We start from the raw sequence: 27205 nt of genomic DNA, 5'->3' as shown, positions 1-27205 counted from the left end.
AACACTATGAACCGTGAAGAACATGGTAGCTCACTTTTGCCAAAGGTCTGTTAGAGTCAGTGAACCAAATTTCTTTCTGCTAAGAATACCTCATAGACAGTGTAAACAACATGATTATCTTAGGCTCCAGCAAGGAGGGATTCCCCGGGGAGATGCAGCGATCAGTAAGCCGGATAAAACATCTGTTAAAAACAAGAGTTTTGTTTTAATACTCTATAAAGTTACAAAATAATGAACATGGAGACGTGTGTGTGCATTTTTCTTTGCATGGTCTATGTCAGCATCTATAACGTAGTCTTAAAATAGTCTGCACACTGGATGAACTGGCTCTTGCAATAAACCATATACACATTGATCTGTAACAAACGGAGTGAGCAAGTCTAACAGGGTACACTTATTTTGGGATGCTGATCTTGTGTTTTGCAAGAATTACCAGAATGGATGTACATGATCTACTTTTCTAATTGCTTATGGTAACTTACCTTAACTTTAGTGGTCTTGGTGAATGGGAAGGCCTCATCTCCCAGGTTTGAAGTGAAAGACTCCTTGCTTTGAGATTCTATCTCTAGGAGACTGGCAGTGCCTGCTGAAGTGGTGTTGTACCCACTGTCCACCTAGAGACACATACATGCCAATTAGTTCATACCAGTGTGCTGCTTCATGAAAACACAGATCTAGCCAGTCACTGTCGTGTCCAGCCAGTAGGTTAAAAGAGGGGTCTTCAACAGGGGGTCCGGGACCCCTAGGGGGTCCTCAGAGTTACTACAGGTGGTCCTCCAAATCTTTGGGTGATAGCTTTTTTTTTTTCTCCTTTTCTTATATTAACCACTTGAACCCTAGGGTCCATATTCTGAGAACTTTAACGAAAAATAGCAGATCTACAAGCCCTGAAGCTCTGAAGTTTGGCCTGGAAGGAACCGTCTTCTTCGAGTGAAATGTCAAGTTTATTAAGTATTGACGGTTCAAGTGGTTAAAGGAGCTATAGTCAACTTTTTCTTGAAAAACGGATGCTAAAATAAAAATAATGTTTCGAAAATATTTTATAAAAAAATAAGCTTCTTATATGTTTCAATTAAAAAATGACCACAAAAAGCGTAAAATAATGATAAAATAATCATTTTGGCCCTTTGTTTACATTTACAGGGCCGGTACTTTGTTTACATCCTAGTCTGTAGACTAGGATGTCAGCCCTACAATGAAAAAGTTGACTATAGCTCCTTTAAATATCTGAAAACACCTTGACATGAATCCAAAATACACTGCTGATTGTGCTGTCAAACAATTAAACTATATGTGACAGCTGTGCGTGTGTGTGTAAGCGCACGCACACACGCGCACCGTGTGAAAAGGTTGTGGGGGTCCCTGCTTCATCTCTCAACTAAGGGGTCCTTGGCCTAAAAACATTGAACTCACCTGCATGCTGGAGTCGTAGCGGATGCTGCTTAATCCCTCACCAATGGAGATCTCTGCTGCAGACATGTTGACCATACGAGAGCTGGTCAGCAGCACAGAGGCCCCTGCACCTTTCTCCTCCTCCTCCCCTTCAATGATATCCTCCAGTCTTCCTTCCATCTCCACCCCCCTAAGTTCCTCAATCTTAACAGCTTCAAGAGGACCAGGGCTGACTCTCTCGTTGAACCTCTCCGAGCCCGGAGGTGGCATCGGGGTCCACGGGAGACTGTCACGTCTTGAGGGAGAAGACGGTTCCAACTCCATGGAGAGCGCCGGAGAGGCAGATGGCAGCTGTTCCTCTTTCTGTTGATTGTTGTGGAGCCCGGGACTGAGGATGGGGGAGATAATGTGAGGCGAGACCCAGCATCGCGTCCTGGCCCTATGTCTGTTGTTGTGCATTGAGTGGCTGTTGGAATGGAGTGGGTGTGGGGAACAGCTCCGAATGGGTGAGCAACCTTCTACATATTTGGTGCAGGAGTTGACGTCCATATCTAGATGGGTGCCGACATTATCTGGAGTCAAAAAGCTCAGCTGCTTCCTTTCCCCTGTTAAATGAAGAAACAAGGAGCGGGGTGAGAGAGTTAGTGAGGGATGGTTTAGTTTCTGTCATTTTTACTAGTCCGAATGTATTAAGCAAAAGGAAAGAATTTCAAATGATTTCTTTTGGAGCTTAACAATTATGGATACACTATGAATCACAAGACAAATAGCCAACCTGAACCTATTGGTGTACGTGATGATTGTGGACCAATAGGAGACAGAGTAGGGGAAGTGAAACCAGCAGGAGATGACCTATCAGGAAACAACGGACTAGTGATGCTTCCCAGGCTGTAGTCACGGAAACGACCCTTTTCAATGGGACTGGAGGAGAACTGGCCCTGCAGTAGAGAGAGTGCAATTAGACGTTACATTTGGAAACGTCGATATTAATGATTTCTGAAATTATGCCAGCTTGTAAGTGTATGACTAAAAAGATTTAGAATGTCAACAGTGACTCCTTTGGTTGAATTCACTTTGCTTGCATATTAGACCTTTTGTTAGTCTGCCAACAAATGACACATTACGTTTTATTTTGTGACTTAAAACAACATTACGATGTAGCTGTACAGTCAATTCAGTTGAAACAACAGCCGGCATTGTGCATTTCTAATTCTTATACCAATTCCTCTAGGCGGGAATGAATTTTGATTCACTTCCACAAAAAATGATCTGGGGAATCCCACTAACCGTGGAGGGTGTCGGGGCCCCTCTACCACAACACATAGGAGAAGAGAGGAAAGATGAGATAGCGTCTCCCTCAGATCTGAGCTCCTCTCTTTCATGGTCCAGCGGAGACCTCTGTAAGCCAGAGAGGCCTCTTTCAGGGCTTGGAGGTCTGGAGGTGTCAGACCCGCTGCTGATGTCGGCCTGTCCATCCAGGAAGAGTTTCCGTCTGAGAGAGGAGGAGCTGAGGCTTTCCTGAACAGCCTCACATGGCTCATCACAGCGGTAGTACTCTCCTTAAGGCAGCAAAGATGGATATACAGGCAAACATTAGTGATTTAACAGCAGCACACTGTAAACAATACATTGTCTAATGTCTATTCATGTACTACATTCTATTGAATTTAGTGGAGGTATTTGTTAAAAGGATTGGCTGATCGAAACCTAGAGAAAGCAGAAACAAGTGGGGCATTTAAAGGGATATTTCACTTTCAAAAAAACTTTGGGTAATTTTATCGTCTAATCAGGCTTTTATGAACACCCTGAACAGTTTTTAATTAGCTTGATTGAATATTTAGATATTTGATGTAAATGTTACCAGGCCCTCCAGGCCCAGGGCCTCTCCCCACACACACACACACCCATTGTAACTTCAAACTTCATTTTAACCATGATAGATTCATTAAAAACACCCATTATTTTTTCAGGTGACTCATACTACCCTCCTAATACGTGAGCAGGCAGTGTTTTATCCATAACTTTTTTCATTTATTTTTCATAATTATTTTTTTGCATTTATTTTTTTCCATTTTCCAAAATAATTATTAAAAATAAATGAAAAAGTTATCGAAAAATAACATGGCCTGCTCATGTATTAGGGGGGTAAAATGAGTCACCAGAAAAGATAATGGGTGTTTTAATAAATCTATCATGGTTAAAATGGAGTTTGAAGTTACAATGGGTGTGTATGTGGAGAGAGGCCCTTCCACTGCTTCCTGTTGAAAGTGGAATATCCCTTTAACCAGTGTGTGGACGATGCCATACCTAGTATTTTTTCCAAATCAAATTCCACAGGTAAAGAAAGTGTCGTCTGACAGGAAACTGGACAAACGGAAAGAAGCAGGTGTCATTTCCCAGTTGAGCAAAAAGCAGAGAATCCTACTCCACTACATAACTGTAGTCTCTCAAAGAATATACTGTACCTACCAGTCAGTTTTTCATGCTCTGCAGTAATCATTGGAGACATGGAACCTAAAAAGAAGAAAGACATGGGAAGGTGAATTATCTCAACAAGTATAACGCCACACATAAATAAATAAAAATGTCACCACTGTGGAACATCAGCAGCAAATAGCACAATAATACTAGTAAGACACCTCAGGGTGACATGCGACCTCAGGGTGACATGCTTCTTGGCCATCTGGCCAGTGATGTATATGGGACCAGTTACTTATATATGGAGACCCCTGCATGATAGTCAACAATGTTATGTCAAAGGATGCCCATATATGGACATTACCAAATATGGGCATTCCCAGATATGTCCTTAATATTGATAACATAATCCTTAATATTGACAATATAGTATCTATATCTCCATATATGGGCATAAAACATATGTTAATTAGTAAAGCCAAGCAGGGCCTTGGCGAGTTAAGAGTAAGACCTGGGTTTGATGCCTGGGGATCTCCATAGATGGGCATAAGGGGGTACCCTAACGGCGTCATCTGGGAATGCCCATACTGTATATGGACATTTTATTTATTTTATCCTTTATTAATATATATCCATATATGGACTTAATATTAACGTTTTCGGCCTGGGATTGATGACATCAGAAATGGGCATGAAACAGTATGGGCATAAAAGGGATTTTGTTTCTGGGAATGACCATATATGGACTTCTTATTTTATCCTTTATTAATTATATGTATCCATATACATACAATATATTTTATGCCCATACATGGAGATCCCTATCTGAACCAGCAACACAGATACATGGAGATCCCTATCTGAACCAGCCACACAGATATGGGCCATGCCTTTGCCATCTGGCCAGTGATATATATCCCAGAGGATAATAGGATATGTATTTAAGAATGCAATGAGGCTACTTACACTTTTCAATTGGAGCAGTTTTGCGCATGGCTGGCGCAGTCCATGGGGATGGCACTATGCCTCCTTTAGTAAAAAACTTTGAGAGCAGATAAATGACAGTTAAACTCATGGATTTAGTCAAGTGAAACGAATCAATGTATTTCTCAGTCATTATCATCAGCATACCTGTTCAATAGCATTCTGTCGCTTCTCCTCAATCTCATGGTCCATCCTGCAGTTTAGGAGGAAAAGAAGATGGTTCTAGCATACATGGTGCATTTATATTATATAAGTGCACCATGTACCATATATGCTAATCACACGTGTAATGTCCATCTTAAAGTTGTGATGTAATTATATAGCACATTTACAAGGACATTACATTCACCCATTCACACCAACGGCTGTGGAAATCACTCCGTTAGCATTTAACCATTAACCAGTTACTGAACATGAATCTTAACATCGCTATTCTGGTGGTGAACATTCAATGTAAGCGCAGATGTAAGCTCACAAGGGCTTGTTTATGACAGTAAGTCAAGGGAGTGTACCTACATTTTTTTTTAAACTTTCAACTGGTATTTTGGATTAATTTAGTGTATCGAGTCCTCTGTCCAAAAGGGGTATGACGACGTATGGGTTATGTATATTTTTGATGACGTCTATAACAAGCCATTTTAGACGGACCAATTTGGTCCCCCTATATCATTGTCACAAATGCTTACACTGGCATACAGGCTGAGGAAGGCTTGACACCAAAACACGTCCATGTATGCTGTCCATGCATCTATAGTGCTGCCTGTGCTGGCCATTACTTTCTTACTGGAAAAAGACCCTGATGTTAGATAGGAGTGTATGGAGGGCAGCGATCCAGGAGTCCCAAGTCCACACTCACACATCACATACTGGAAAAGGACCAGACCAAGTATAGAGCCATGGGGGACTCCAGCCAACTAAGTAAATAGGGTTTTAAGCGGTTAAACCAGCTTAAACAAGCTTAATACATCCCTCTGATGCTGTAAAAAAAACACATCTGGGGGTGCATGCGTGTCCGAAAAAGGCCCATCAGAAGTTTCAAAATGTAGTTATATGACCTTTCTGAGAAAGAAAAGTTTGTCTATTGTTGCAAAACACCACTACCTGCTTTGACCTACCTTGTCTGGCTGAGGTACAGGCTCTGTCGCTGGATGTCCTCTTGGTCTATGTGTACCGGCAGCAGGTTGGACATCTCATCGATCGACCAATTCTCAAACTTAGTTGGAGACTGAAACGGTAGCAGTGATAAAAGGAGTGAAAGACAAGATACTTTAGGTAGGCCTGTCACAATTATTACCTAGTCATTATTTGAGATAATCTTTCCATGTTGAATGATTTTCATACATTTAAAAAAAAAAAAAAGTACAAATAACCGATCTACAAGCTCACAACGCGGCACGATGCATTGTGAGCTTGTAGATCTGCTATTTCCACTATTGATGTTTTCCTGAAAGTTATTGTCATTGCTTTGTATATATGCTTTTATATATTAAGGTCACATCTGCCCAAAGCCTAAAAGAAATGTGTTCAATGATAAACACACAATTAAATTGTTGATTATTTGTGAGAAAATTTATAGTCAAGTACAATTTCATAATCGTGACAGCTTTGTGAGTGTCCAGAGACCGTTTTGGACATGCCCCCACATGTATTGCAAATGTGTGGTATGTATGGTCACACTTACAGCTATGGATACAGGCTTGGATTTGAAGATGGAAGGACTCGGGGCAACAGATTCACAGAGATGTTGGTAGTCATTTGGACTCTCAAAAGGGTTCCGTATAGAAGGCCTCCCTGGAGTCTCAGGCGTGATCTGTATCTCAAAATTGTCTCCCATCTCAGCTAGAAAAGAATAATAACCACAGGCTGTTACACCTGGAACAAGAAGTAAAAGTGTATGGTGTAATCTTTGTTTTCTTGGGTTCTTGTGCAGTAATAATGATTTTTTTCTCCTCCATACCTACAGACGAACATACAAACTTCACATCCAACATGAATGGTTTACATGAATGAGAACACGATCATCACAAAATATAATGGTGAACAATAGTTATAGTTATCTTTATAGTTAGTTATAGTGCTCAATGTAAACAGTACACCTGAATATTGTGATGTGAATTCAATTAAAGGGGATTTTGAAAGGATAGACATAAAACAATCTGGTCAAGGTCCAACTGCTTGCTCCCTAAACACACACAAACCCTCGAGGCTACCAGTGGAGGAAAGTTGAGGTATTTGTACTTTACTTGAGTATTTCCAATTTCCAGTACTTTTACTTCTACTCCACCATCTTGGATTCAAATAGTGTACTTTTACTCCACACTACATGTATTTGAAAACTTAGTAGTTACTTTGCAGATATACATTAAAACACTATAAAACATACATTAACCACTAAATGCCCTATTGTGTATTCGAAAATAGCAGATCTACAAGCTCACGAAGCATTGTGAGCTTGTAGATCGGCTATTTTCAAACATATTTGCTTTTGTTGCTTTGAGTAAATTTTGAATTCCATACGTTTTACTTATAACAGAGTATTTCTACATTGCAGTAAGTATTGATCATTTTACTTAAAATAATCATTCAACTCAGTACAACCTTTTCCACCACCGGGGGCTACTGATCGATCCTCCTTGCTAACTCTCCGCACCGTTCACCAAACAACATGATGTGCACCGTGATAGCAGCACCCATGATGTTGTTAAGTGTTTAGTTTGGTTTAGTTTAGTTAATGTGCATCGTACTTACTTTTGTAGAAAACGAAACCGCACTCAAATAACACGACGTCGACACAACAGCAGCTAGTCTAGTCACTTTCAAACGTTTGTTTCAATTCCCCAACAGCCGCTCGGAGCCAATAGACGTTCGCCCGGAAGTGAATGGGAACCAATGGGAGCACTCTTGCCTCACTTCCTTTGCTTATTGTCCACTGGACTTCAAAATAATAGTAAAGGTGACCAAATATTAGCTATGAGCTTTATAGCTATGCTTATCAGGCATGTAAGATACAACCACAACATGAATATTTTTTTTTTTTTTTAAAGGTCCAATTAGAAATCCAGACTGAAAACAATCAACATTTTCAAATGTCATAAGCCACAAGGAAGCATGCTGTTGTGTGTACCGGCACTGCAGTTGCCATTCTACAATTTATTTTTTACATATTTTAAGGTCACTAAAGGGTAGGCTGTATATTTCCGAATAGAACATATTATGGGCTTAAATAGTTCATCCCAAAATGACTTCTTTGGAATGAAATGGAACCAAATGAACCCGTCGGTCAGGTTTCATTTGGTTCCATGTGTACACTGTCAGAGTTAAGGAGAGACCTTGACATTTGAAAGTTTGAGAAACACTGGTGGTGTAGAGAGAGTTATACATGTTCCCAAGTTCTTATTTTGTGCTCTTATTTTGAAGTTTGCCAAGAGGAAGTCACACATGCGTCTGTATTTGACTCTGGATGTGGATCTTGAATTATCAAGCTAGCTTTATCTCTCTCCTCCCTGACTGTACTCTACCACCCAATGTGTCAGTGTCTGTCATTATACCGCTTTTGATTAATGCAGGCGACTGACGCACCATACAATGTCTATAAGTCGCTCATAGTGATCTTGGTGAAGGCTTGAAGTCATTCATTGGCCGGTTAGTGTGAGCTAAGGAGGACCTTAACTGAAGCCATCAGTCTTGGACGTTTAGCTGAATCAAAGCATCGTAACCATGGCGAGTGCAGCGAACCCAAACAACATGAACGCAGTCCGGGAGACAATGGACGGTAAATATATTATTTGTGAATGTGTTACTTATTACCAATTACCATTGGTGGAGTGTCAATACTGCAATGTAGAAGTTACAAGTAGAAGTCCTGTATTCAAAAATGTACTTGAGTAAAAAGTGCAAAAGTATTGGTATCAAAATGTACTACCAAAAGTAAAAGTACCAAATATTTGAACATAGCAGATCTACAAGCTTGTAGATCTGCTATTTTCAAATAGCCAATGTATAAAACAGGGCTAAAGTGGTTAATGTATGTTTTATAATATTATAATTTATATCTGCAAAGTATATCTAGTAACTAAAGTTTTCAAATAATTGTGGTGGCGTAAAAGTACAATATTTGGATCCGAGATGTCTTCGGAGTAGAAGAAAAAGTATTGAAAATACTCATGTAAAATACAAATATCTCAAAATTGTACTTAATACAGTACTTAGTTACTTTCCACCACTACACAGAACGATACAATTTATTTGACTCAACCAGTGGTTCTCAACTGTTTCAGGCCATGAGTCGTGACCCCCAAAATAATCATATTTTAACTGGGGACCCCCCACCCTGACGAGTACTAAGAGTTGAGGCATTACATTTTGTATAAGACAGCTAGCTGTATTGTGAAAATAGCAGATTTACATTCTCACAACGCCTCACAATTTCAGCCTCTAATATTTGACAATTTGGCCAATGTTTCATTTGTCATTTTAGAGATATTAAAACACCCAATACACTTAAACTTTATGCCGGTTTGTTTACCATATTGAGTGCTGGGGACCCGTCACCCCACAAAATAATCCCGACCCACAGGTTGCACTCGTTTAACACTTTAATTCAACCGGGGTACACTCTTGAGTGTACCCCTTACTCTTACAAATGGATAGCGTAAATGAACACTGAGGATGGTAATGTGTACAGTGCTGCTGGTCCTCAGTGTATTTGGTGTTGTGTCGGTGACAACTTTTCACCTCTTGTCTTCCAACAGTGTTGTTGGAGATCTCACGGCTGCTGAACACAGGCTTGGACATGGAGTCTCTGTCCATCTGTGTGCGACTGTGTGAGCAGGGTATCAACCCAGAGGCCCTGTCGTCCGTCATCAAAGAACTCCGCAAAGCCTCAGATACACTCAAGGTAAGAAGGAACAGAGTTTTACGGTGAAGTGTTTCCCCTTAGAATCTCAGTCTCAGTCAACAACCCTACCAACGCCTCTAGTAGGTTATGTTTAGAAAAAGGCCTTGTTTTAAAAAGAAAAATCAAACATTTCTGAAAATGATATGTGAATGAGAATGTTTGTCTCCTGCATTGTAGGCTAGCCTTACACCATTTCATTTTTCCTTGTTTAGAAGCAGTACTATATTGCTTCAGGGTGTTCTTGAACATGCAATTAGGCTTAAACCAGACTTGGCTTGGTAACCGGAATGCTTGCCCTAAATTGTTATCACTGACTTCACGCCGATCGCTTGGTGGGGCAGTTCCTGTATTCTTTTATTTGTTTTACTGAGCATAAGGTTAGAAATAAGTTTAGGATTGGTCATAGTTTTACTGAGGTTACGATTAGGAATAGGGTTAGTTTTTTTTGGCACTGTTTTACTGAGGTTAAGGTTAGGAATATGGTTAGGTTTAACCGTTCAGGCATAGTTTACCATGGTTACGTTACGTTTAGGAATACCAGGCAGAGAACGCTTTACTGCTCTGCCGGATTCTGGTATTCCTTGGCTTGTCATGACTCATGACAATACCATAAGGATCTTAGTTGCAATTATGTTTATACAGCATTGTGTGCTATCTATTGCTACAGCATGACAGGACCAATGGGGTGGCTGCTATTTTATACAATATTATTTTATTTTCCAGGTTTCTGAAAATTGCACAAACTGAAGCATCTACCTGACCAGTATGGTTTGGCTTATTAAACGGAATCTGTTCCGGTTCCTGAGTTGAAGGCTCTCCAATCAATTTGCTCCAGTTCCTGAGTGGAGGGCAAATGTTTTATTAAGAATTGTATTTAGTTTTTGTTAAGCATAATGTGTTTTTTCAACTTTGTACATGTATGTTCACTTCTGCCTCCTCTGTCATGACAGGCAGTAAATTAAAGGTGTTACAACTAATGGCCACCAGATGGTGTCATCTATCTTGATTTTAATCCACTAGGTACAAGTAGGTACCACTCATACAGTCAACCACTAAATTATTTACAGTTTTGATACCATGAAATGGCAACGCAAAGTTCAAAGAAACATCAAAATACTTAAAGGCTGATAATTTGTTTATTTAGACCCAAAGCTAATAAACAGTTTGTCATAGAGGTTCCCCTCTCATCTATTTATTTGTTTTGTCCTGAGAACATTCTTAGTCTAGCAAATTTCATTGTCATTTCACTGCATAGTTTTTTTGCATTGTTATTGCAGTTTATTTATTTTTTACAAATTTCTTTATTGTTTTTTTGCAGATGAACAAGATAAAGGGTTAGTCACAAAAAGTTACATATCTGCTTTTTTGAGCGGTGGTCACAACGCTCCTATACGTGGCCATGCGTGTGGGTCTGTCTGTCTGTCTGTCTGTCTGTCTGTCTGTCTGTCTGTCTCTGTGTCTGTAGCCTACAGTACCTTTTATGACCACACATGTTAAGGGAGGGGCACTGTTGTTCAGGATATGCCAGGCACACTCACACACAAACGTTCAGGCCAGGCCAGGCACACACACACACACACACACACACACACACACAGGGGGGAAGGGGGGGGGTTGGTGGGTCACTCACTCAATTCAATTTCAATTCAATTCAATTCAAAGGACTCACTCAGACACACGCACGCACACGCACGCACACACACACACGCACGCACGCACACACACACACACACACACACACTACACCACGCGCACACACACACACACACACACACACACACACACAGGGGGCACACACACACACACACACACGGGGGAAGGGTGTGCCTACCCCCCCCCCCCCCCCCCCCCCCCAAAAAAAAAAACACACACAGGGGGCACACGCACGCACACACTCACTCACTCAGGCACACACTCCACGACCACCGCTCAGTTCACACAGGTGTGATTTTTCAATGTTATTGCAGTTTATAATGTAATAATTAGCTGTAATATAGAAGAAGTAAGAACAACGCTGATATGCAGAGGTGTGGCTATATTAACGGGGACTGCCCAAGTCCGAAGGTTCATTAGTCCGAATTTAGTTAGGGTTACTGAGGTTACGGTTAGGCATAGAATTCTTAACAAATTCGGACTAATGAAGTGAACCCTCGGACCAATGCCATGGCAACTTATTAACCACTTAAGTCTTGTACATGGATGGAGGGGGGGATTTGGACATTTGTCCAAATGGCGATACCTGGATTAATATGATTAAGAGGTGGTCAAATAAACAGCCCCATGCAGGACACAATTATTCAAGGACAGGACCAGGGTTACTCTACTTCTTGACTAGTCAGCAGGAGGTACTATTGAACTGAATTTCTTGAAGCCCGCCTTTGTTTTTCCACTTGGGTCACATAAAAGATTTTGGATGTATTGCTAACTTGACAAAAAAAAAGGGGGAAAAAGTCTTTGATCATACCCGAGTGCAGCCCCTGCCACGATGTATCCAACCACAGAGTGTTGTTTTGTTTCTACGCTATCTGTAAAATAGCTCTATTCATCTTCTTGATGAGGGAAAATGCTGAGAACACAGAACATTCCTCCACAGGCCAGTATACTGTATAGGCTAGGAGCCTCCCTTCATCCACACGGAGCTTATACCAGTATCTCCGGAGCGTGCATGTCCGTGCGGATGAGTTGAAGTGTTAGTACAGTGTAAAGAGATGTCTACAAATGAGCAGGGGCATCACAAGGGGGAGGAAAGTCGGACTGAGTTACCAGGGCCCAAGGTGGAGGGGCCCTAGTAATTGTAGCTATTGAAATCTTTGAATATATGTATTTTTTTAAGCGAACATTTGTAACTCAAATGTTGCTTCTGGGGGGGTCCCTGGAACTAAATATTTTGAGATGGGGGTCCGTGGCCAAATACATATCATCTTGGGGGTCCTTGACATGAAAAGGTTTGAGCACCACTGACATGGAAACATAGGTCTCTTGCACAAATTTTTCAAAAATAGCAGATCTACAAGCTCGCGGCACTCGGTGCCGCGCTGCGAGCTTGCATATCTGCTATTTTTCAATAGTTAACATTCATGGGGGGCCCGCAGTGAATCCTTGTACCAAGGGCCCAGAATTTGGTGTGACGCCCCTGCAAATGAGCACCCCCTCCCCAAAGCCATCTGACAATATTATAAAGCCCCACCCCACACAGAGAGATGGGCAGTCAGAGGGAGGGAGAGAGAGAGAGACCAGGAGTGTTTATGTAAGCAGTTCTGTCTGCCCTGGCTTTGTCTTGTCCTCCTGACTGACGGGCCATGGGTCTGAATCTCTAGTCCGCTCCTTTGATCACTTAACGCAGCATTGTCGTGCTTCTACACAGCTTAGCAATGAGAGATGGAACACATGCAGTCGAGAGCCCTCCTCGTCCTCGACTGAGAGTCTTGTAAGCCCAAACGGCCCATGGCCCTCTACAGGAGGTGAGTGGGTGTTGATTAGAAGATAACTGAGCTTTCTATGTGGGAGAGAGGGAGAGATCCACAATTAAATTCCTTTTATAACACAGTCAAGAGTTCCGAGCTATGCATCTCTTGAGTTTCGAGCTATGCATCTCCTCCAGGGCTTCAATGAGCCCAGTGTTCAGGACACATTTCCCTCTGTTTGATGTGTTTGAAAGGGCTCTCCTTGCCCTGGACTGGTGCTTTGATCTCGGTAAAACAAAATATTCCCAAATCCCAGTGTCCTGCCTGAAGAGATCTGCGTCCATATATACATAAAACATCTAAGAATAGATGCCTCTCATCTAGGCCATTGGTTATGTCACATGACCTAAGCCTATAGGATGGCTGTAGGCCTCATAAGCTATCAGAGATCATTTTAAAGCTATGAGGACGTGCATATTCTACCGTATGTTTGGTGGTGTTGTTTTCTTGTCTCATTAAAAGTCAAGGTTTCAGACTAGAGACATGAGAATACATAAACGGCACTGTCACAATACATACAGTCCCATGCCAATTCCAATCCCCCCCCCCCCCTCCCCAAAAGAACCCTAATACATTATTTTCCATATACATATATGCATCATATATGTATCATCACCACATCTGCGTAGTTAGATATCATAGGCAACTACAATTTTCCTGTATTTGACAGCAACTTTTGTGCATCGTATAAGCTACGTTGACCTTGTCAGACAGAGCATGCTATGCATCACTCATTAAATAGCACGCCATACTTTTACACGGTAGGACTTTACTACTTAAATTCATTGCAATGAAATTGGATCATAAACTATTTAAGGGATCGTTAATGATCATTAGACAGGATAATGGCGTGGCAATCAAAACATCATTTTTTGTGTTTTTTTTACTTCCAAAGACTTTTGGTGACTTTGTTATTTTTGGACACCTTCCAAGCTGATTAATCTTGGACTGATTGATTTACAGTTGCAATTAGCCATCCTGCATAGATGCATAATAATCATATATCTGCTCTCTTGTTTTCAGGTATTAATTGGTTTCATTAACAAAAGCACTTAATTGAATAACAATTAACAAAGTTGGCGACGGTGTTGACACAATGCGTGTAAACTCCCTTGTGTTTTTTCCGCATAATGATAATGAAACCACCCTTTTATCATATTGGAATTTTGTGTGTTGGACTATGTAATGACTAATATCATATTGGGTCTTATTAGTTTATTCCGTGGCGCAGTGATGCGTTGAGCTGGTGTTAAACATGTTGTGCTTAACAGGTAAGCACCATATGCTGCGTTAATCAGACACCGGGATCGAATTTGGTTGTTAAACGGTCGCCCAATAAAAGTAGGTAATAAAAAACAACTCGAGCTAATTCAATCTCATTTCAGATTGGGTGAAGTGAGCAGCTGTTCGTTTTTTTATTGAATTGTTTTAACTTTCCCTCCGTTTAGGCGGCCTCTTTCTGGTAGGTGGTTTTAATTCTGATATTCACTCCTCAACTTTGTTAAAAAAAAGGGAGATGGAGGGTGTGTTAGCTGTCCACTCTGCCTTAAAAGAAGACAATACCAGCCATATTGTAATGACAGCTTGTATTGTGTGTGTGCGTGCGTGCGTGCGTGCGTGCGTGCGTGCGTGCGTGCGTTGTGTGTGTGTGTGTGTGTGGGAGAGAGAGAGACAGTCAGGCAGCGAGAGAGAGAGAGAGAGAGAGAGAGAGTGTGTGTGTGTGCGCGCGTGTGTGTACAGTGACAGCTTGTATTCTCTGTGATTAATGATGTGCTGTGTGACTTGATAAGTGCTGCGGAGGACCAACGCTTGTTTCAATTAGACCTTGTGAAGGTCGCGACGCTGCGCTGGCCGCTCATTATCATATCCATAATCAATCCACATTATCATAGGAGAATGTTCAAGAGATGTGTGGTGTCTTGTTCATACACACACACACACGCACACTGATGAATGCATGCACTGGCACCTAATCACATAACAAAACACAATGACATGCTTACTCAGTCACTCATTCATTCAGAGGAAGAGACACACACACACACACACACACTCACATCCTTCACTCCAACTTGATTTGAATCAGAACGGTAGCTGTCGGAATGGATTGTCTGTTCAGATTAAACGTATGTCAGAGAACCGAGCAGCGATGATCTTGGTGGCATTTCAGATATTTTCCATCACACGTGCACGAACGCACGCACATACACACTGACTAGGCCTCGAAACATTAATACCAACAGAGTGTAGCCTACTACATAATATAGGCTATTACTTCTCTAATGAAAACAGATCAAGTGGTATTTACACTCCATCAAACATCACATTTGAAAGGTCCCTGACTAACTGCTTGGGGTCCAAAAAATGCACGTGGGTCTTCTAAACCAAAGTGCTGTAAAAGTGCTCAAGTAACAACTTAAGCCATATTTTATCTAGGCGATATACAAGCTCACAACGCATTTTGTGCTGCAAGCTCATTGTGAGCTTGCAGCACAAATGGACACATTTTGAATGCCTATGGCAAGCTCAAAATAGGGATGCCAGGTTTAATGTGGTTAAAATAGCTTTATTACTTTGTGTTCCCCGTGGGTGGAAGACACCAAACTGTAATAGTTATACAGGCGTAACACATCCATCCACAGACATACTGTATGTCACAGTAGCGTCAACGGTAACAAAAAAAGCTGCATAAAAACGTGGACACATTATAATGTAAAAGGTACAGTGGTTCAAAACACTATAGGTTGGTTAACCCATTTAGAACGGGTACACATTATAGTGTATTATTATTTTAAGCTTTAACTATTGACAAATAGCAGATATACAAGCTGCGAGCTTATAGATCTGCTATTTTTGAAAAATCGTGAAAATTTGAATTTTGACCCGATTCTATAAGTGTCTTTTGAATCCTTCTAAGGTTTTTTGAAAAACCTATGTTTCTATGTCAGAAATCTGGCCAGCCTCTGTGCCGCGCTGCGAGCTTGTATATCTGCTATTTCTCACTGGTTAAAGCATCCAATAATTCTAGGCCTGAATGAGGATAGAAGAAGTTATAACATTTTCAACATTTTTTATTACTGTTTTCTTTTTTTGGGGGGTGTAAAGCTCTAATAGTCTGATGGTAATGGTCAGGGTTAGACTAGAGTATCTGTCCAGTAACAGGGGTCTCTCTGGCTCTTAAACAGAAATGACCTTTTCAGATGGGTCACCAATTTCATCCAATCAGGAGAGAGAGAACCCATTTATCAGCTTCAATTTTATAGTGTTCCTGTTCCAATTTTGTCTGCTCGTTTATTTGTTACACTCTTATCATCATAGCGTATGATTTCTCTCTCCTGGATAAAATAAAGTATCCTGCAACTGAAAATGTAGTTTCTGTTTAAAGAGCGGGAGAAAAGAATACTCATGACTATATTCTGAAAATGTTGTGGATGGATTTTGAATCAACTTCATATCAAGTCTGTTTTTTGGAAAGTATGTATAGAGTTTGACTGGAATGTGCAAAATTAAACATGAACATTGTTTTTTGTATATTTTAGATTGTATTACATATAACTTGGTTTGAATTAAAGTCAGTTGCTTTGTTCAACCAATTGAGCACATAGTTACTGTGCTCAGTTTTCATGTGATGAGAAGCTGAACAGAATGGTTAACAGATTCTTTCATCATTAAAAAGGTCTTGTTGAGTTGTTGAGATCCAGGTAGCTTTTACTTCTTTGTGACTCTTCAGACTGCAGTCAAACGCCGGAGTTCCTGCCTGGGGTCAACAACAATATCAGTGGTGTCTGCATGGCATCTCTGTGTCTGAGCTCCTACAGTCATAGAGGGTGAAATGCACAGGTGAAATGACAGAGCCCTGTGGTGCTCCAGTAACAGAGATTCTGCTGGAGCTGCCACAGGGCGACAGGAGCCTACATTTTGTCTAATTATATGCCTTCTTGTTCTGTTTAATCTGTGTGTTTTGGGTTTACTCAGAGAATGCACATTTTCTTTTTATTTATGTACTTTTGTAAGTTTATACCGGTAGTTTGAAAATTCTTCAACCTTTTTTAAAATAACTATAATCATATAACAGAAGGTGAGAACATATACACTAACACTATAGGCCTCTTTCAGATCACATTTCCCAATGTGTACAGTCAAAAGCAGCCCAACAGATCACTGACCCATTTCTTTACTAATTCAACCATTTCTAAATAAATGTATGTAGTAAGTCATCTTTGTTGCTTTAGACTTTAGAGGAACAAGTCAAGTTTAGTTGTATAGCCCTTAATCACTGTCAGAGTCTCAAATGGCTTAGTTTACAGGCCCACAAAGGAAACAAAACAACACCCCCTACCATTAAAGGCTTATAGACCCTCATTCCAGCAGAGAAAAACTCCCAAGAAAAACACACCTTGGCGAGAGAAGTAATGGATTAAACCTCAAGACTGAAAGGATCACAAAAGAGGGGACGATAGGTACAAAGTGACAATTTCTTTGCAGGACGGAATTCACACAGGATGGAATTCATTTGCAAGTGTGATGTGGTTGTTTAAGTTGGACAAAATGTGGACAAAATATTTCCCCAAATATGGATAATATGGATATGACTGACGTCTGACATCATAGATGTCTTATGTTATAGACCACATGAGACTCACACAATATGTCCATATATGGGCATTCCAAGCTATGGGCTTAATATTGATGACATCATCAGGGCGAGGTCGCTTGTCGCCCTGAGGCGTCTTAGTAGTGAACTGAGACCTATGGTCACAATTATTTCTGAGAAATGGCGGAGGGGTTCTTCAGTGGGGGTATTTCTGAATGGGGATGTTTCTAGATGGGGGTGTTTCTGAATGGAGGTCTGCCCCCCCCCCCACTAAAGAGAGAGGGTACAGGAGTGATATGCTGCGATAAATTGTCCGCGGGCCCAGGATTCGAGCCAGGGACTCACTGTTAGGGTTAGGTACCACATAGGCTCCAAAGCCCTTATCATGAGTGACCTTATCATTAGGTCACACAAATGTTGAAGTATATATTAACAAGCGCCTGAGCAGTAGATACATTAGTTTCCCCTGTGGGAGACCCGGGTTCAAACTCTAGCGTTGGGGGCTAGTCCCGATCTGCTTGAGGTCAAAAGGTGGAATTCACCTTTGGTTGACCGATAGATGTTTGGTTTCCCATGCAAGAGAGAGATGGATGCTTTGGTTTCAGTGGGGACTGAAACATGCAGGACATATATCTCTACACCACCAGGTCATCTTCTTTCTTAGTTATTGTTCTGATAAAATTGGTTGTCATTCTGTGTATCTAAAGCCAAATCTTTACAATAATATACTAATACTATTATACTAAGGATAGATTAGGCTTAATCTTTGTTTCAACTATAATAACAACTAAAGTAACCGGGAATTGCTATTGAATTAAATCAACGTACGTTTGTTTCATTATAATCTGGTAGTTTATGATGACGATACAGTTTCCAAGATTATTGTATGTTTATATTTGTTGAGCAACTCTGTGTATTTTCCACCACCGTCTTTCAATATTATATAAACTTTTTCTGTGTCACAGCATCAAAGTGTTTGTGAACCATTGACTCAGGTGGTTCTATACTAACTTGTCTCCAATTATTAAGCATTTTAGATTGGGAATTGTGTGCTCAAATCAATGTTGCTTTACACCAACCCTGGTGTTTTAATCAAGTGAGAGAGAAAGAGAGTCGTGACATTTCTATTTGGCAGTGAAAAGGCCATACTCAGCAGGAGTTCTCAAAGGCAAAAAGTAAAAGTTTGAGCTAGGTCTCTCTCTCTCTCTCTCCCTCTCTATCTATCTTCCCCCGGAGATACTCATGTTAAGCATAATTAAGCAGATTTGATTAGCATCAAGGCTGGCTTCCTCTCTTGACTTTTAATGAATGTAAATCTACCATCTACATCCCAAAGATTAATTTCTGCCAATTAAAAAACACAAGAGAGCTTATTGGAGAGAGGGGGAAGGGGGTGAGGGGAAAAAGGGTGTTAAAGTCTTTGAGTTGAAGTACGGTGGGAGTTTTTATCCTCTTCCTGCTCTTGTCTTATGGCGAGATGGTCTCTGGAGATGTGTCTCTCTCTCCCTCAGAGACCGAGATCATTATCAGCACAATGTTCCGTGAAAGCCACTTTGAAAGGACTGCGAGCTCCATATGTAAATGATGTCTCTGTGTGTGTGTGTGTGTGTGTGTGTGTGTGTGTGTGTGTGTGTGTGTGTGTGTGTGTGTGTGTGTGTGTGTGTGTGTGTGTGTGTGTGAGAGAGAGAGAGAGAGAGAAGAGAGAGAGAAAGAACTGGATGACAGAGCAGTACAGAGGACAGGTAAAAGCGGCCAATTTGTCAATTCAAGGTTATTGGCCCTCTTTCCTTTGGACATGATATTTCATGTGTTTCTCTGGATAGACACACACATGCTTGCATGTTTGGATTTTAACAATTTGACATTTATTTTGTGCCTGTGTCTTCAGATTTTACACACTACTTGTTAGACTACAACTAAACCAAGAGGTTGTTTGACATTTCATTAAGAGACAACAAACAATGCATTACTTGGCAGGATGTGTTAAAGGGGATAAAAAGAGATAGCCCTACATATCGTATCCAAATATCTGTTGAGTGTTAACTCAATTCAATTCAAAGGAGCTTTATTGGCATGAGAAAACATATGTTAACATTGCCAAATCAAAAATGGAACAAAACAATCAAAACAAAACAATATATGTAACTCTCTGTATAATCTCTCTCTCTCTCTCTCTCTCTCTCTCTCTCTCTCTCTCTCTCTCTCAGTTCAATAGAAAGGGGCTTTATATTGGGAAACATAATTTTACATTGCTAATTAGCAAGTGTGAAATAAAAACAGACAACAATAACAAATATTTGTACAATTAAAAGCTATACCTCAAATAGAATAAATACATTTGTAAGTAGAGTTGTCTAACTTTGCAATCAAATAGGCAAAACCCTAATTTTTAAAACATACAAATAAAAAACTATTACACATAAGTAACAAGTATAATACACAACCTTTAAAAACAGCAGTGTCTACATTTTCCAGGTATTTCTCTCTCTCTCTCTAAGAATTGCCCAGGCTCCTCCTCTCTTTATGATAATGTGACAGTAGCATCTCCAGCGTTAGACAAGCTCCTCTCATTCTCTCAATTCAACTGTGTGTGTGTGATGTGTTTTTCTTCACACCGACCGAAGCTGTCTCGCTTTCCTCTATGTCCCCATTCTCGCGTCACACACACACTCCTCGCGCACGCACGCCCGCACACACACTCACGCTCAGTTTCCCTTCGCACATCATCGGAGCGCAAAGTTAGCCAATACTTTTATCGATAGTTCACTTTTTCAGCCGGTCCAAAGTTGACTTGTTTTTTCGGGTTGTTTTTCGCCATCATCCTGGGACATGATGATGACCACCGCCATGGCCTCTCCGGTCTCCGCTCTCCTGCCCTCCTCCTCCTCCGCTCCTCTCGGACATCACCATCCGACGCCGATCTCCTCCTCCACCTCCCCGGTGTCCACCACCAGCTCTCCGCCACCTGCGGCCATCACCTCCTCCACCTCCTCGTCCCCGACACCTCATCCCGTCGCCGTGGCGCACGCCGCCGCCGCCGCGCGGCTCCATCAGCTCCCGTTCCGAGCGGACCTGTTACTACCGAACGGCAGCCTGAGCCCGGCGCTGACCGCCAAGAAGCTCGGAGGAGCCGCTCCTCCTCCCCCGGTGTCCTCCTGCTCCCCCTCCGCCTCCTCCGGGGCCAATAAGCCCGTGTACGCCACGCCGTCCCCGGTGGAGAACACGCCGCAGAACAACGAGTGCAAGCTCGTGGAGGTGAAGGGGGCCAAGCTCGCCTCGTTCACCGTGCGCGACACGGAGCTGCTGTGTCTGCCCCAGGCGTTCGACCTGTTCCTCAAGCACCTGGTCGGCGGTCTGCACACGGTCTACACCAAGCTCAAGCGGCTGGACATCACGCCGGTGGTCTGCAACGTGGAGCAGGTCCGCGTGCTGCGCGGCCTCGGGGCCATCCAGCCCGGCGTCAACCGCTGCAAGCTCATCTCCAGACAGGACTTCGAGACCCTCTACAGCGACTGTACCAACGCAAGGTGAGCCAGGATGCTGTGTGTGTGTGTGTGTGTGTGTGTGTGTGTGTGTGTGTGTGTGTGTGTGTGTGTGTGTGTGCGCGCGTGTGCGTGCGTGCGCGCGCGCGTGTGTGAACTTTTTACAACTGGCTACCATCATCTCACTGAAGATGCTGTGTGTGTGTGTGTGTGTGTGTGTGTGTGTGTGTGTGTGTGTGTGTGTGTGTGTGTGTGTGAACTTTTTACAACTGGCTACCATCATCTCACTGAAGATGCTGTGTGCAGTGTGTGTGTGTGTGTGTGTGTGTGTGTGTGTGTGTGTGTGTGTGTGTGTGTGTGTGTTTGTGTGTGCGTGTGCGTGCGTAAACCTTTTCCAACTGGCTACCATCATCTCACTGAAGATGCTGTGTGTGTGTGTGTGTGTGTGTGTGTGTGTGTGTGTGTGTGTGTGTGTGTGTGTGTGTGTGTGTATGACTGTGTGTGAGAGGTGAGAGAGAGAGAGAACTTACCATCTTACTGAAGATTGTGTGTGTGTGCGTGTGCGTGTGTGTGTGTGTGTGTGTGTGATTAATATGAATAATTAAAATGAATAGTGTGTTTTGTGGTGCTCAGAATTCCCGCTATAAATAAATACACAAATGAAAAATGGCAGTTTTCTGTTGCCCTTAAAACTTTGCCGCTTTAGTGGGCTATATATGCGCGATCACTTATGTTATCAAACCGTTTCATCTCTCACTTTCACACTCCTGTCTCTCTGACGTACCCACACAACACTGTCATTCTGAGAAATTGATTCTTCACAGAAATTAATTAATTTTCATTTGGCCCCGAGCGGCAGCTTAAATCAGGACAAGCTCACTCGCTGATCCCCCCTCTCTCCTTCTCCTACCTCTCCCCCTCTCTCTCTCTCTCTCTCTCTCTCTCTCTCTCTCGCTCCCTTTCTTCTTAATAACTCGCCTGTCTTATCATATCAACACTCTTTAGCCCTGAGCAAGAGAAAAGAGGAGATGATTAAATGAATTCTTGGTATTTATGATGCGATTATGTAAATGAGCTGTTTTTTGCAGAACTCCAGTGGTGTGACCAACTGTACACGGGTCATCAATCCAGTGCCCAACAGAGATGTTGGGATGAAAGGAGCTAAATTGGCGGGGATTCGGGAGGGCCTGGCGCTGGTGGTTCAGTGAGCTATAGCACTTGTTCTCAACCTTTTCAGGCCGTGACCCCCAAAATAATCATATTTTAACTGGGGACCCTGACGAGCACTAAGAGTTGAGGCATTGCATTTTGTACATCACGGTTCTATTGTGAAAACAGCAGATCTACATGCTCACAAAGCCTCGCGATTGTGAGCATGTAGATGAGAATTTGGGAAATTGAGAATTTGGCCAATGTTCAATTTGTCATTTTAGAGATATTTAAAAAGTCCTTAAATTGTCACTTTAGAAATGTGCATAAACCCTCTATACACTTAAACCGTATGTTGGTTTGTTTACTTTTGAGTGAGAAAACAATGTTGCACATTAAGTTAATCATCTGGGGACCCCACAAAATATTTTATGGAGCCCCCTGGGGGTCCCGACCCACAGGTTGAGAACCACTGAGCTATAGTGCATGACACAAGCAGGTTAGGGTGATGATCCAATTGAATGATCCTGCATGCAGTTTACACTATGGATTTAGAATCTCAACGCCAACAAAAATGTGTCAAGATCGTGGGCACAGAGTTCCAGACTCACAATTACACTGTAATATCCAGAACTTGAGAGTGTACACATTAATGGATCCTAAGTTGCAGGTGAATTTGTGCACTCTCAGAGTTTAATTAACAATCATGATTTTACTGTGTTGCTACCTGTAAAGAGAGCCAAGAAGGGTAGGATGACTGATGGTCCCATCACCACCGGCACAGGGAGTTGGAATTGAATTTTATGTACTATGTCTATTTAGGAGTAGGCTACCAGGTGTTTTTAATACCAGCTGTGAATGGACTTTGTATTGTTTAGTACAATTAGTGGATCACACCAAAATATTTAAATTTGACTTAATCTTTGACTTACAGTGAGTCATTTAATACACAGTTTATGAAAATCAGTGTCCAATCCCGCTTGTACAGTTTTGATGCAGTAGTCGTATGAAGAAGAAATGTACATTTTAGAATCTGGTCTGCAATGCGCGTTCCTATAAGTCGGCTGTTAATGGGGTCATTGCTATAAAACCACTTAAGTACACAGCCTCCACCGGCTTTAATTATCCACACAACAGTCCAACAGCCTTTTAGATAATGAGATCTGAAAACATCACTCCTCCACAAACTTCAAACGCTTTCTGTGAGTCTTTGTCTAAAGTGTCCAGTGCTTACCGTAGTCTTACCACCCTGCATTTCCCATCTCCACTATGACTGCAGGATTTCCCCAAACAATTTCTCTTGTGGACGGAGAAACATTGCAGCAGCAAAGCTTCTAAAAATAAGTGGGACTTAGGTATAGCCTATATAGGAGTGGAACAGCCAGGTTAAAGTGGAAGGCTCGTTTAATAAGGCTACAAATCGCACATCACAAGAGCGTGATGTTGACAGTGTAGGGACCAGTGATTTTTTGTTACTGATTAGACAGCCTTCACTTATTATTTTCCAGTGTGGCACATTGAGACAGACTGGAGGGGACATGACAGGCCTTATCGGACAGATTAACACCACTAACAGAACTGTTTACATGGATTCCTCCTGGTCATTCTTTTATTTGTTTGCTTGTTCAATGTTTCATTTTCGGAGGTCAAAATGAAAGGGGCGGTTACGCAGTGAAGGTTGTACAACTATTGCCCTCTCTCGTTCTCCCTGATTTATTCCCTTGGCCTATGCATACAATATGCACATGCACGCACGCTCTCTCTCTCTCTCTCACGTTCACACACACACACACACACACACACACACACACACACACACACACACACACACACACACACACACACACACACACTGACACACACATATCCACTGACTCATCAAACCATGAAGAAGGGCTTACTTCATCTTGAGTCAAACCCTAGATATAATTCACACTTAGGTGGCACATAGGCGCTAGCTTGCCAACAACACAACACACACACGCGCACGCACACACACACACACACACACACACACACACACACACACACACACACACACACACACACACACACACACACACACGCACACGCACACATGCACACACAGTCACACGGTCATGCCTGCATGTTACCAGGCTTTGCTGCTAAATGACATTAGTTCCAGACGGAGGACATGGCGTATGGGAGTGAACCTGATCTTCTGTCCTTTTCTTTCTGTCTTACAAAAGAACAGTTTCATTCTCTGTTAGGAGCACACATCAAACAGCTCAGGTCGAACTGTGTGTGTGTGTGTGTGTGTGTGTGTGTGTGTGTGTGTGTGTGTGTGTGTGTGTGTGTGTGTGTGTGTGTGTGTGTGTGTGTGTGTGCGTGCGTGCGTGTGCGTGTGTGCGTGCGTGTGTGTGTGTGTGTGTGTGTGTGGAGGGGGTGTCTTTGCTGATTGTCTGCACTGACGCAAGCTCCCACACTTACAGTGGCATTCTGTTACTGCTCTGTTTTCACTAAACAAATGGTGCGGCCTAATGCAGTATGAAAATGATAGTGTGCGGTCAAAGTGGCCAAATCGAATGCGCCGTGTAAAAGGATATGTCATTTTAAACTCATCCGTGAGTCACCTTCTTTTGTTGCGTTTATAACCAAGCACGTGTTGAAGGAACACTGATGGATGTGCTCGCTTCATCTTAACAAACCTGGAACTCGTTTGGAGTTGACAAATATGGCAAGGTGTGTTGTCCTTGATGACAGCGTCCCAGGGGAGACGTTTTCAAATGTGGGGCCTCGTGACTGAATGTCACGCTAGATATTCTTTCAGTATTTCATATTTACAATTTAGTGGAAGTGGGAATCTTGAACAGATAAACCCGCACACTGCCACTTGCAAGTTCCAGAGAGTATAGTTTCCCATAGTTTTATTAAAAAGAGCTTTCGGTTTCGGTCGTGATACCTTCCTCAAATATTAACAATTTAGACTTAGCCAATTGTAATTCCAGTTCTGCTGCTGCCAACTTCACAGTTGGACTGGGGAGGGGGTCAGACAACCACATGCCTCCACTCCCTGCTGAACAGTTGCCCCAACCAACCAGTAGGAGTCGCTAGTGCAATGACAAGGACGTAATCCCCTCCCGGGTTCCCACTCTCAAACAGTGTTCATCGGAGCGTCGGCCAAAACCTGAGGCACCGCTGCCGTGACCTCTGCGGTGGTGAGGGTGCGCGCTATGGCCTCTATGGCCCTCTCACAAAATGTCTTAAGGTAATATTTACAAGCGACTTTAAAGGAAAACAAAGTCGCTTATAAGCAGACCTGGCAACACTAGATCAGCGTTTCAGACTCCTTTCATGCGTAAAAAATGTTCTTTCGGCCGACTAGAGTTTGTGCTTGATCTGTGCCAACTAAATGGCACAGACTGCCACAGACTGCCAGTCTGAAATTTAAAATTGTCTATTTTACTAGGACAAAGTCTCTATGGCCTCCGAGAGCCCCAGGAGTTCTTTGATTTAGTGTTGATGTGAGACTATCTTCAGTAGATGTGCATGGAGAAACCATACATTCTTTGTATCAACTGTATTACTGTATGTGTTATGAGAAGAAATGGTTAGCACAACAAGTGATATAATAAGTCTTTGCTGGCTTTAGATGTATGTTCCTTTGTCACTTGCAAAAACCAGGAAGACATTTTTAATTACAATGATTTTTTATTTATTTCTGGTTCCTTTGTTGGAGCTCCAGGTCACGTGAAGCAGACGGTGGTGAGTGTGTTTTGTGTGGGGTGGGGTGTGTGTGGGAAGGTGGACTCCCTCACGGTTACTGTTGTGCCATAAGTCATTTGTCAGAGTCAGGATTGAGATGGGAGGAGGTGGAGGGAGGGGGGTCGGGGGGCGGCGGAGAAGGGGGGGGTTCACTCAACTTTAACCCCCGCTCTCTTTTGATGTTTTATAGAGAAGACCGCGATGGGACAGAGAGGGCCTCCGCGTCTGCCAGTGTATGATGGGGCTTAATGGAACACACACACACACACACACACACACACACACACACACACACACACACACACACACGGACTTGACATCATCTTGACCCTGGAATGTGAGTGAGGAATGTGAAACGGTATCAGTTTGGCAGATCAGATTCCTGTGATGATCAAACGTCCAGTGTGTGTGATCGTGTGTGTGTGCGTGCGTGCGTCTCTGCATCATGTTTTTATGTGTGTGTGCGCGCGCACAAGACTCCATGGCCCTGCCATGCCTTTGCCATGACATCATGGCAGGACCTTTTCCGAGGAAGAACAACAATAGCGCAGGAAGGTTTTCAGCGTGTCCGTTTGAGGGGAGATAGCGGCATCCATCTCACTGCTTATACAAAGTGACAGCATAAGCCTCGCTGATTAAAGCCACACTCGTGTGATTTATCAAACACGACCGTAACCAATACAGATCTGGGTGATAAGCGCCAATAGGGAAGATGAGAGCATGTGGAGTTGTGTGAATGGTGCTAATATGTTCAACAAAACAAAATCCTGTTTCAGTTGGTTCTCTCTTCTTGTCTTTCTCTCTCGCTTGCTCGCACGCACACACACACACACACACACACACACACACACACACACACACACACACACACACACACACACACACACACACACACACACACACACACACAGCTGCTACCTATCAGCACCTCAATCCCTCCAAGCCAGTAGCTGTTCCACTGTTTTGACTGTAACACTTCCTTTTCTTTCATTACGTGTGTGTGTGTGTGTGTGTGTGTGTGTGTGTGTGTGTGTGTGTGTGTGTGTGTGTGTGTGTGTGCGTGTGTGTGTGCGCGTGTGTGTGTGTGTGTGTGTGGGGG

The 27205-nt window shown here is 42.4% G+C and overlaps 3 protein-coding genes across 3 annotated transcripts in view; 2 read left to right on the top strand and 1 right to left on the bottom strand.

Moving 5' to 3' along the window:
• Positions 1 to 284: 284 nt before the first annotated feature.
• On the bottom strand, positions 285 to 6628 carry bora (bora aurora kinase A activator; the record flags this gene model as incomplete). The annotated part of the gene is made up of 10 exons (XM_080740704.1): positions 285 to 356; positions 483 to 614; positions 1414 to 1997; positions 2168 to 2330; positions 2680 to 2951; positions 3700 to 3756; positions 4777 to 4852; positions 4942 to 4987; positions 5910 to 6019; positions 6476 to 6628. The coding sequence occupies 10 exons, from the start codon at positions 6626 to 6628 to the stop codon at positions 285 to 287; spliced, it is 1665 nt and encodes a 554-aa protein (XP_080596830.1).
• Positions 6629 to 8326: 1698 nt separating this feature from the next.
• mzt1 (mitotic spindle organizing protein 1) lies at positions 8327 to 10612 on the top strand. Its single transcript, XM_080739791.1, has 3 exons — positions 8327 to 8566; positions 9546 to 9691; positions 10415 to 10612. The coding sequence occupies exons 1-3, from the start codon at positions 8512 to 8514 to the stop codon at positions 10436 to 10438; spliced, it is 225 nt and encodes a 74-aa protein (XP_080595917.1). The 5' UTR covers positions 8327 to 8511; the 3' UTR covers positions 10439 to 10612.
• Positions 10613 to 20578: 9966 nt separating this feature from the next.
• dachc (dachshund c) overlaps positions 20579 to 27205 on the top strand; it is a gene marked incomplete at its 5' end in the record, with an annotated part of 66081 nt that continues 59454 nt past the window's right edge. Inside the window, one exon of the mRNA XM_080740703.1 lies at positions 20579 to 21276. Coding sequence (XP_080596829.1) covers positions 20579 to 21276 — 698 coding nt within the window. The remainder of the gene's footprint in view (positions 21277 to 27205) is intronic.

The sequence above is a fragment of the Nannobrachium achirus genome (assembly GCF_963921795.1).
Source record: "Nannobrachium achirus genome assembly, chromosome: 13".
NCBI lineage: Eukaryota > Metazoa > Chordata > Actinopteri > Myctophiformes > Myctophidae > Nannobrachium > Nannobrachium achirus.
Note: the sequence above shows the minus strand (reverse complement) of the source record. Positions and strands in the feature narration are given on the sequence as shown.